The sequence below is a fragment of the Ostrinia nubilalis genome, chromosome 20 (genome assembly GCF_963855985.1).
Source record: "Ostrinia nubilalis chromosome 20, ilOstNubi1.1, whole genome shotgun sequence".
NCBI lineage: Eukaryota > Metazoa > Arthropoda > Insecta > Lepidoptera > Crambidae > Ostrinia > Ostrinia nubilalis.
Genome location: NC_087107.1, coordinates 9,117,988 through 9,130,596, shown reverse-complemented (window position 1 = coordinate 9,130,596; position 12,609 = coordinate 9,117,988). Strand labels below are relative to the sequence as shown.

General features: G+C 35.1%; 1 protein-coding gene across 1 annotated transcript in view; it reads left to right on the top strand.

Annotated features, from left to right (window-relative positions):
- LOC135081629 (CDC42 small effector protein homolog) overlaps positions 1 to 12,491 on the top strand; it is a 56,177-nt gene extending 43,686 nt beyond the window's left edge. The window contains exons 3-4 of the mRNA XM_063976384.1: positions 9,189 to 9,283; positions 9,679 to 12,491. Of these exons, the coding sequence (XP_063832454.1) occupies positions 9,189 to 9,283; positions 9,679 to 9,687 (104 nt within the window). The 3' untranslated portion in view covers positions 9,688 to 12,491. The remainder of the gene's footprint in view (positions 1 to 9,188; positions 9,284 to 9,678) is intronic.
- The last annotated feature ends 118 nt before the right edge of the window (positions 12,492 to 12,609 follow it).

Sequence of the window (12,609 nt, the reverse complement as noted above, 5' to 3'; positions counted from 1 at the left end):
ATTAGAAAACATTGCCATTGTAGCAAAACAACACAAAACACAAAGCTTTCGAAAGTAGTTAAACGATAGGAAAACACACCGATCACGCACGAAGCATATGAACGACTAAATCAAAGAAGAGCCGACGGCCGGTGTCGCGATCTTTCGGCGCTTCTGCACACTGCAAAGTGGTGCGAACGGGATCGTGCCACATGCCAAATTTTTGCAACTTCTTATTATGACAATGCAACATTTCAACAACATTTTAACAATGATTTTAGTACGCTAATTTTTATTTCGCAGGTAAAGGAATGTCGCAATGTCGTTTATGTACCTACTTTGTCTACCAAGTTACGTCTCATTTTAAAATAGAAGAAATGTTAATGAATTCTCAGATTTATTTTCATATCAACATTCTAAAGCGTCCCTTAATAATTTTCACTTTTACAAAAGCAGCCTAAGACTGATTTACACGTATTAAGTAGTTAAGTATGTAACTAAATTTTAACTTAATTTTAAGTCTATGTCCAAATGTCTCATAATTAGTATGAAACTGCTTATCAAAAGGTGTCAAGTGATAAGCCCCATCCACCAACTTACCCGAAAAATGAAGGTAAAATTTAGTTATCTACTTAACTACATAATACGTGAAAATCATCCTTTAAGACTTAATTTTAAGTGATTAAATTGCATTAAACGACATGCAAATTCAAATTTAGTTACCTACTTATTACGTGTAAATCAGCCTTAATCATTTGTAAAACTTGATGTGAACGCCTCTGTACCTAATAATATCTAAAGATAGAACACTATTCGAATTCCGAACCTTGATGATCTCGTGTGGGAATCGAACCCGCGTTTTCCGCAATCCCGGTGGCTAACCTTTGAGCTACCGAAGCCCCAATGGACCGAACTAATCTTTAACCTCCTTAATAATAATATGATAAAACATGCAGCGTCCCATTGTCACTTGATGGTGAGTGACGTAGACAACAACGGGACGCTGCACGTGCTGTCAGCAGTTACAGTCGGCAGCTCGGTTCCAAATAGTACCTTAATTTATTCATTTAAGAAAAACACTACAAATTACAATCATGAAAAGACATTGCATTGCAGACTTGTTAGACAGTATTGTACTAGATAATAATCCTAAACGTGTTTACACGGGAACATTAATTGCATCTCTGTTAATAATAAACTTTCCTCTTAAACTTACTGCAACATCAGAAACATGACTGTTCTACAATTAATGTAAAACCAGAATCAGCTAGCCAAATATGCATTCCGAAAACAGATGAGTATGCAATTCAAATAGTTGTGCTTAGACGAAAGCTGATGCCAAGTTTGAATTACATAGATTGCGTTTTTCGTGTAAAGGTCAGTTTTTTTTTGCTATTTTTGATTTATTTTGTTTGACAAAGAGATAATTACAAAACGATTAAATACATGCCATTAAGTAGGTAGTGGCTAAACTTAAATTTAACAAAACATTGAGTGAATGTGTTCAAACACGCAAAGTAAATAATAGGCTCGGCGAGTTAAGGAACAAAGGTCACCTTCTCTTTGACTGAGCCTCAATGTTTACACGTTCTGATATCAGTGCAGTGTCAATAACGCGCACCTACTTAGTATTTCTCCCATACCTTTATTCAGCCGCCTTGTTTAGTTTAAGCATATTAAAGTAATGGCATCCCGTGATTATGTTCTAGCATTACCTTTGTAATAAGTTTACGTTTACAGTAAGAGTTTGCTGAATTAGAATTACATACACAATCTTAAGAGTATTTGTACCACCAAAAGTTTAACATACAAAAGGCATAATGTTTAAAATTATTTGTGTATAAAAAAATATTGTTGGTCCGGAATTAGTACGCAATGCATATTTCGGCCCATTGTGTACCAGGCGCGCAGCGCTGCGCACGAGTTAGCCGTTAGAGTGGGCGCCAGGGCGGGGGGTGGTGGGCTCCAGGGCGGGGGGTGGTGCTCCCTAGCCCACTCACTAATGAGGTTGCCAACATTTTCTTTGGGTATTATTTTAATTTTTCATTGATTTTTAAGATTTTAAGTTTAAAAGTACGAGACGATTTTGAAATTTATTAAAGAAAGGTTTATGAGTAAATAAAAGCATATTTTTTAAATGAATAGTTTAACAATTGGCCGCGATCTCACCTGATGGTAAGTTAGTATTACGATATTGTATCATGCATGAATCATGCCTGACTAGTAGACTAGGCATTTATGTGTTTTGAAATAATGATTATGGATGTGAGTAGTTAATGTTTTTTGATTTACTGTTACGACAAATTTTATCGAATGGAGGGAAAAACTTACACGGAGTTGTACGATACGATGCTGCAGTATGACGTCATGTTCTTCATACCAACTTAAAATTTCATTTTTGGGATATTTGAAAAATGTAATAAGGCGCCCCACTCGCCCCCGCGAACGCGCGGGTTTAAAAGGTGCCAACCGTTACTATGCAAATGTGCAAACTCAAAACATGCCACCAAAAAAAATTCTAAGTAAAAATGTTTACAATCACTGTCTATTAGGGTTTCGTAAAAGATACTGAAAACCCAAAATGCTTAAGCTCAAGCACTGATGTTTCCCTAGTACTTTTGCTTCCACGTTGGCCTTTCTTTGAGCACTTGCCTTACTAAATGTACCTAATAATGTTTGTCAAAATGTACCTACGTTTTTTGTTGTTGTTATTATTATTATTATTTTAGAATTGTTTTAAATTCTCAGCATTTTTTTAAATGCCGCTATTAATGTTATTATTATTGGCAAATTATTACAAAATAATAATAATGGTACAGATGCGTTCACATCAACCTTTTGCTGCTAAAATAAGACCCATTTTGCAAGGATTTTGTAAAATATGATGTGAACGCCTCTGTATCCAATGACTACTCAACAAATTGTTAAAATAAAAAAATGAAATAAAACTAAGGCCTCATTTACGGAGACGCCGGGTATCTTACGCTGTGCGACCAACTGAGTTCAAACATTGGCATTGTGTGTGCATGAGTGCTTTTACGGAAAAGCGATTTAAGACGCGTATTCTTGAAATGGAACGTTATTTGCAGCCGAATCCTGCGGATGGCTTCGATGCGTCTCACACGGCGTTTATTGTTGCGGCATGCGTGGCAATACTCGCTGAAGGATTCACCGCGGGAAGAGAGGTTGGCACACCACTTCACCCGACTCGCATCAATATTTTTTGTGTTTATCATGCGCTGCGGCTCCGTAATTATGAGGCCTTATTGGTGCTTATGGTGAACTTACAAACGGGTTACTAAATGCTTATTTTTATACGGAACACAATTCAATCTTACTCCTGGTGGTACCAGGAAAGGTACTAGGAGTAAGCTAAAGAGGGGCGGAAAGATGGGCGGAAATGCAATTTCAAAGATTAAATAATAACAGAATTCGACTAAAGGTACGGTAACGTAACCTACCTGGAATTTCACGGATTTTTTTTATTTTTTTTCTGTTGTCTAAGAATGTTTGAAAACTATCATTAGTTGTGATGTTGCTATCGGAAAAAGTTATTTACTTACGATTTTTTTTCCATCAAGTGGCCTGGTTTCGATAGATGAAGTTTTCACAAAATTTTTCAAATGTACGTACACATGTAAAGTGTTAGTGAGTACCTATTTAAAATGTTTATTTAACGAACAAACATGCTTTGAACACATCGATAAAGGAAGTAGGCAAAAAATGCGGCTAATTGACATTCTGAAAAATACAAAGTCTATGATTTGCGTTCGATGAACCCCGCTGCAGCTGATCGATAGTGAGGGAATTCATATCGATATTTTTGGAAACTTTCGATGTACGTTATTTCCAAAACCGTTCAAGATATGACAATAGGAACAACGGCTTCTATTTCAGATTGTTTCAGTTTCTGTGCCCTTTCAGGCTTTAGGCCTTTTGACAGGTTTAGGTAAGTAGCTGACTACTATCAGCTACTTACCTACTGGTCAGAGGAGAGGAGTCGCACGACAAGCAAAAGTTTGTAGATTCCAGTCCTTCCTAAGCCAGTTCAGTTTTAAAGTGAAATATCATGGTATAAACGATTAGTCGTAGTTAAGCATGCCATTTAATTAAAGTTAATTGTTTTAGGATATTAATCCTCATAATAGCCTGCCTGGTCGAGAACTGTCAGTCACCGAGTCATGACTACCCGATTAGTTGATTGCACCTTGTTAAAGTGAATTAATAACTCCAGTGCCCTTCGTTTTAAATCAGCAAAGGTATCTGGACAAACCAGTAGTTATTTTTAAATAATTTACCACTAGCAGCTAACAGCTAGCGTCTTTGCATCGTTTAGTTATAAAAAGCAAGCTTAACTAATTTATTATCGCCTGTAGTGCCTCAAGAGTTGAACTTTAATTGTTCCTGGCTTGACTTCCTAGGTGGAACAGAAAGTCGAAAATTCGTCTTGTATGCTTACGAATATAATTTTATTGATCGAAAATCGATTCCGTGATTCAGAGAACATATTATGCCGTTGGTCTATCGGGTCATCGCTGGTCATTCTTTGGTCCTATCAACACTTCAACAGTCGCATTGATGGCTGCTAAAGTCTGACAGTTATCATAACATCCACGATTGAAGGTCATGAGTGATCTAATCAAAGTAATCTTTAACAAAGAAGTGATGTTCACAAATATACCGCACTTACCATGCGACAAAAAATAGAACAGACAAGTATACGCTTCCATGGATGTCAATTAAAATAATTGTACATAAATATAATGATATCTATGTAAAACCCTGTCTTCTGCACAGTCACCGGCCATACGAGACACGACACGACCGCTGAGCGACAAAGGTTACGGTCGAAGCGATTTCGGTATTTTTTGTAAAATATAATGTGGTGACCTTGCTTCTAGGGCTGCCACATTCAAGTTGGTATTTTAAGTCTTCTGTTTTTAAATTAGCATAAAGATTGAGTTCAAATTATTACAATGACCATGTGAATTAAAAATTACTTTAGTCCTCGTTATTTTACTTGACACCCGAAAAGGGCATGCCAAAATTCAGTAGTTTTACAAAATAAAATTAGTTTAGGAACCGCCTAATATTAGGCCAGTAGAATTAGCTTTTAAATCGGAAATAATTCCTACAAAAGATTTTATTGCTTTAATGGCTTCATTGGTTGCCCATTAAGACTCTCCTAGGTTTTCGACTTCGACGGAGTTGTGCTTAAGTGGTGGGGGCCCCCGAAAGGGGCGCTTTTTAGGTTTTCCGGTTATACCGCGTAAAGGACTTACCCTATCGAAAAGTGGTTTTCCTGACGGTTAAAGGGCTTTTAATCCTGCATTAAATAAGACCAAATTCATATGTTTTGGACAAACCGTTCTCGTGCAAATGTTCGACAAAGTAGAAAATATGTGTATAATTTATGACCCTCTCCACGTCCAATAGCTCGTTACCCGTAGGCTCCCAAGCCTTGTAAAGGGTCGCCTTAACCAGCGTATCCCTGTGAAGGCTCACGAGTTGGATTCGCTTATCCTTGTTCGTCCCAGCCGTTCCTTAACTGCGGTTGCTGCACCTCTTCCTGGCACTCACCTGAACGACTCTGTGTTACCTACTGTGGCTGCCCCTCTTTCTTGTATCCTCCTGCACGACTACGTTGCTTAGCCATATGCCTGGTCCAAGGTTCGACGCCACAAAATCAACTTCGTACGCGTGAAAATAGTTTAAATACTGTTTTCCGTGCTTGCAACATTTTTCTTTACTGCTTCGCCTCTATTAGTCGTAGAGTGATTGTATATATCCTATAGCCTTCCTCAATTTATGAGCTTTTCAACACAAAAATAATTATTTCAATTAAACTAGTAATTCTTGAGATTAGCGCGTTCAAACAAACAAACAAAAAACTCTTCAGCGTTTTAATATGAACTTTTTGTTGTTGATTTTTGGCGTCGAACCTTAGACCAGGCATACGGCTAGGCAACGTAGTCGTGCAGGAGGATACAAGAAAGAGGGGCAGCCACAGTAGGTAACACAGAGTCGTTCAGGTGAGTGCCAGGAAGAGGTGCAGCAACCGCAGTTAAGGAACGGCTGGGACAAACAAGGACAGGCGCATCCAGCTCGTATGCCTTGATAGGGTTACACTGGTTGAGGCGCTCCTTTTCAAGACTTGGAAGCCTGCGGGTAATGATCCATTGAACGTGGAGAGGGTCATTAATTATACACATATTTTCTACTTTGCCGAACATTTGCATGAGAACGGTTTGTTCAAAACATATGAATTTGGTCTTATTTAATGCAGGATTAAATGCCCTTCAACCGTCAGGAAGACCACTTTTCGATAGGGTAAGCCCTTTACGCGATATAACCGGAAAACCGTAAAAACGCCCCTTTCGGGGGCCCCCACCACTTAAGCACAACTCCGTCGAAGTCGAAAACCTAGGAGAGTCTTTATGGGCAACTAATGAAGCCATTAAAGCACTAAAATCTTTTGTAGGAATTATTTCCGATTTAATTCATTTTTGTGTTTAATTCTACTGGCCTATATAATCACCATTAGAAATCGTAAAAAATTGCAACTAAAATTGAAATAATAAATAGGCCATAAAGCGCATGATAGTAATAATATCAGCCATCTTACGAGTAGTCTTTTATAATAATGTTAATAAGTTTTCATTGTGAGCATGGTCGTCTCGTCGTACCTTAGTAAAAAATGTGGTAAAATAAAAAATATAATTCAAAAGCTATATTAATACGACCTGCAAGCTTTCAAGAGGAGAGCGTATCTTTACCTTAAAGGCCGGCAACGCACCTGTAACGCCCCTGGGTCTGCGGGTGTCTATGGGCGACGGTAATCACTTACCATCAGGTGATCCGTCTGCTCGTTTGCCTCCTATCACATAAAAAAAAAAAAACAAAATGCCAGAGAAGATATAGGTAGAGCAATTCAAAATTTTCTTTTTCGGGAAAAATAATTTTGTACATTTCATTCGTTTATTGGAAGAAATTGACGATTGACAACCCTGAACAAATTGAAGATCCCCAAGTACAGTCACGCTACTTGTGTCGCAGCACGACCAGTAATCAAGGCCTCTCAAATACGTAATAATGGTAATAGGCCCCGATGCCTTTGTAATAGACTAAAGCCTTTATGTTTGTCTGCACAAATAAGACTGTTTGGTTATTTGAAAGGTCAGAAGAATACATTAATCCGTGTTGAGGTCACTAAACCAATGTGAATGGGTTAGATGAGATTTATGTGTTAATGAAGTAATGAATGTATTAAAAATTAAATGCACATTTCTGTAATTAAAATTAAGTTTTAGTTCTCTATTTCATTGATTGAGGTTGCTCATTTGCTTTAACTTTCTGTATATTATGTTAAATGGTGATTTTTATTTCTCGTTTTCTTTACCTAATGTCTTTTGGAGGTGTTTTATGATGTTTTTTTCCAAATTAAAAATTCGATTAAGCAACAAAGTGATAATTTTTGTAAGACCCATAAACCACAATAATGAGATTTTGAAGATCCTTAAGTTTCCTCTATTATTTTGGTGGTTGACTTTGAAGTGCGCAAGCGCATATTCGCGCAGCCTCCTTCAAGGCTTTGGCTGCGGAAGTCCGCGAGCCGAGCATTTCAAACATATTCCTTGTCACGAATTGTTGCGTAAATTGCGAAAAAACGCGAATCTGCAGCGAATTGATATCGATCGTGATAAGATATCTACAGACGTCATTTCTACGTAGGCATAAAACTGCGCAAAAATATTTTAGCTAGTCGTTTTACGACGTAAAAATAAACGCAGTCTAGCTAGTTAGTTAGCAAATTACAGTTTAATCAAATTGATGAAGTACAGTTATTAAAATGTCCATTGGTTTTCTGATAGTTGTTGCTTGCTTAAAACGGTTTAACGAACGATTAATTCGAGAAAGTACGTTACTCTTCATTAAAAAATTCAGAATAAATTCTTAGTTTAAAAATAGTTTCCCCATTTTGAAAATGAGCATCACAAATGCAAAAATAAACTACGAAAAGTAAGAAGTTCTCTTTCCAATGATTTTTCCTGTAATAGTACTAAAGGAACAATCCAAAGAGATCTGGGCCTACTTCTTTATCGTCGCATCTAGTCCGTGGCCCAAATCGGACTATATCCGCGACCTCTACCAGTCACCTGCCTTTCCCTTCCGATCGCTAATGAGCCATTGTCTGAATGACCATTAACGTCGATCGCTATCTCCGCACTACCACCTTAATGGGACTCGATACTTTATTCATAAAATTGATATGCAGTTTAAAGAAAATAATTAACTATCCAATAATTTTATACGGTCGAAAACCAGGGGAAAACCGCACTTTTACGCTAGATGTGCAAAAATATTGGAAGAAAATTGCAACAAAACGTGTCTTTTTTGCTGAAATTTTGAAATTGCTGGAATAGTTTTCGGGATATTTTACAAAATTACACAGTACTCGTACACTACTTTTAATAAGTAGCTTTTAAGAAGAGAAATTAATACGTCTTAAGTTCTGGTAACTTAAAACTGATCTGTGGATTTCGCATAAAATATCTTAAACGTGTAGTAAACATTAACGAAACGATTTGATTTATAGGCGATTGTAATTCGATAACATCGATTGGCCTCGATTATGGAAAGTTTCATCGTCTCCAGGTCAATTTATAATCAATTCTGCTCGCCGATTGGAGTAATTTATGGACGTGTTCCGTAATTTATCAGATTTCACTGCTAATCTTGGTTTGTCGTTTTCTAAGCCCTGTTAACCAGCAGATTTGAATATTATAATAATATTCTAATCGATTTATCGGAACCTAATCTAATGATGTCTGCTGCCGATTAAAACATGTGCCTAAAAGATCTTTTCCTTTTTTGTGCTATGAAGTTCTAATTTATATAATTCTAATTCATTTATGGCTAAACTAGACACAATTACTTCCGGATAGTTCCAGACAGGCTCACATTTTATCTACAGTTCATTAGTCCACATCAAAACTCGATTAACATCTATAATCTAAGATTTAGTAGATAGAGCCGTGTTTTAAATCTATTTGTAATTTTACCAATATTTGAGCTTTTGTACCATATTTTTTACATCAAAGATGTAAAAATAACATGGATTTTTTATACGTGTACACTGTACAAGTTTAAGTCAAAATTAATGAGCGATTATTATTATCAAATTAAAATGTATTATCATTGTGTTCCAGGGTCGACAGACGTGGACATGCCGTCATCGCTGCTCCACTCCATCCAGAACCAGATGCAGAGCAAAGGCGGCTACGAGATGGCGTATGGTGTTAAGGTGAGCATCAACTATTTACTTTTACACTGCTTAAGCCAGCACATCAAGCGAAACATCGTCAAACTAAACTTTTCTGAGGACCTCATAAAGGTAGCCGGAGGCTCTGGATGCAGGCCGCTACCAACCGGGCGATGATTTCCAATCATTGGGGGAGGCCTATGGCTGAAATGATGATGATGATGAAACTTTTCTATTGACTATCTTGGCTCTAGCTTCGAATAGTTTATGATTCAGCTTGTCTTGTTCTATATTAATAGATATTAATTGAGTTATTAGTAGATCATGAAAAATGGTTTTGGTAATTTTATTTGGAATAATGTAGAGCCTGTGTTTTTTTATTTATTTTTTATTAATAATTTCTAAATTATTAACAATGCGTTTTCTTTTATTTCCAGGTTTATTGATCGAAAAGCGGCGCCGGTATGGACGCTTGTGGCAAAACAGAGTGATGTTTATTGTGGTCACTATATTGTCCTAGGCCCGCAGGCTGAGTGTACATAGAAACGTTAAGTTAGCTTCGGTCACTTATAGTTTAAAATCTACTTTGATTTAAACAATCACTTGCTAGATATAAATATGCGGTTTCCACAGTGAGTGATAGATCCTTGTAGCCTTTTGGAATGTGTTTTTTTAACGAAATTGTAGAGTTACACTTATTACGTCGTATTGACCCAGTGGTTTGATATTAAAATTGATTTAATTAAAACTGATAAAATTATGTGAACACTTGAAATTTAACGATAAAGAATGTCAAATAAAGAGAACAGAGTCAACAACAAATTGCGTTTAACTCGTACAAGTCAGTCATTTAGTCAATTCATTAATTTTAAAACTGTTCTATCTATCCGCAAAAAAGCTACAAGGCTACAACTGCAAATTATTTAGTGTAGTCCATTCACATTTTATATTTAATGCAATTATTACTAAAAACGCAATCGTAGCAATCTTGAAAAAAAAATGTTTCAGCGATATTTGTGGTCGACGCTACATTTTACTATAGTGATCGAAGCACAATCAAATGAAATTAATGCAAGTTACCTATTTGATTTACGAAGGAACTATGTTTCTGTTTATGATCTTTGTTTAATGTAATGGAAATATTTAGCAAAATTAGAATACCTACTTGCACATTCTAGCACATAAATGTACTTATTGAAACTATTGAAATATAATGTAAAAAGGCTGTAAGTTTCAGGAATCTTTTCGGTGCATTATTACTTTAGAACCGACATATTATATCGATGTAGACAATTCAAAGTTTTGTCCTGTTACGAATAAACTTATTTTAAAGTAGTCACAGTGTTTTTGTTAGCTTTTTTCTACAGACACTTGGTAAAAAGAGAAAACACTGTGATTTGCGTTTATTTGTAGAATATTTCAATACTCGAATTATTATGACAAAGGTTTAATATACACAACCACAATTTTTATGTACTTTAGTCCTGTGTCTCCTTATAAACGTGGCAACAGTCTTATGTAAAAAGTGTGTTCTAGTATAGTATCTATCTCCAATGTAATTTTAATGTAATCTTATAGAATTAAGAATAAAATAAACCGCGAACCAACAGACTAGCAACTGGAACTTGTATTTTATTATGGTGTTTATTTAGTAGTTACAATAGCATTATTAGTTTATAAATACATATGTTTCATTTCTTAATAAATATTATAATTGTTAGTTACTGAAAGTGAAGGGAAATTCTTGTTTACGAATGTACATAATGTTAGCTGATAAATGGTCCATTTTACAATCTAAACTTTTAACGAGAAGTTTAGGTAAATAAAGAGCAAATTTTTCAATCGTCGGTTAACTTTTAACTGAAGAATTAATTTGGCACATTGACAGTTTCAGTATGAGAAATATGTCATGATGACATTCATGGTTATTCTTCAGTTAAAAGCTATCCGACGATTTAAAAATCAACCCTGTATCCACAATACATCTTCAATTAAAAACATATTTCTTTATAATATCAATATACTCGTAATAATGTCAACTCTACCTTGCACGAATTCCGTCGATACTGCCTTTTTAAATGTATTTTTATATAATTGTTAGGTAATATTAAATGTGTATTGTGTATGTACCGTTTTTTGTGTCTCTCTGAACTTACTTAGGTCTTCCTTAGGTACCTTACCTAAATACTATTTATTTATGTTTTTAAATTACTATTTACCTTTTCACCGATGTTCTTATGACTTATAAAATAGTTTTATTATATTTAGCAATAAACGTGAATATTAATATTATTATACTTGCTTACATTATTATTTCTTCGACTATTTATTATGAATATATCAGAATATAGTGTATTCGCCAGTTCTGCTCAATACATAGTTGACCGTTGGTGTCATTTTTTAAACATTTAGTCTGAAATAAGTTATTCTCATAAACTATAGTTATTCTTATTACAATTTTCAATGAATCGACTTTTTCTAATCTTTTTTAATTCATATGATTATGTCCTAAGTAGTTGTTGTTTGCGAATTTTTTGTATGGATTATTCTATTGTATAATATAATAAATACTTATGAAAATGGTCTTCTTGCCCGATCCGTTTTGGGCACTGATTGACTTAAAATACTACAGAGACTGAAGTCGGAATATTTATGCTAAAAATTACGTTATAAAATACTACATGATTGAAATTAAATAGTATTTTATAATGTGAAACAAACTGTACTATGTGTAAAGACTGTTATTCTGACGATTGTGAGCTTAGTTTGTTTGATTCGATAAACAAAATGCAACATTTGTTAGGCAATACTTTCTACAATGATAGTTTCTGAATGCAATTTTTGTTAGCGTGTCTCATTTAGTATAGATTTAAACATGTTTTATGTACGTCGACAGCACATCTTTGCATTTGCAACTTTTTATGATTAGCAAAACATTGGATATTTTAATGCCCTTTCTTTAATTTTAGTATCCTTTTATGCCATAGATAGGTAATGCATCAGGCCAGTGTTCCTATTATTCCCTAATGTAAAACTGGACTTTTAATATTAATTATGCAACCTATGTAAGAATGACAGTCTGTTAAATGTAGATATGGCACTTAATGAACATGTGTCTCGAAAAACATAATTTTGTCCTTTTCTGCGCAAAACGACAAAGTTATCGTTGAAACTGTTCCAATTTATTAGATATTTATATTTATGGTGTAATGGACAAATTTTGCCCTGTATAAAAAAACATTGAAACTATCTGCTGGTTTTATTTAAAATTACTTATTGCTTTTATTTAGAACCTACATTCGCACACATCTACTCCTACTTTACCGTTATATCCTATTTAATTTACAGTTGTATTTAATTTATAGGTG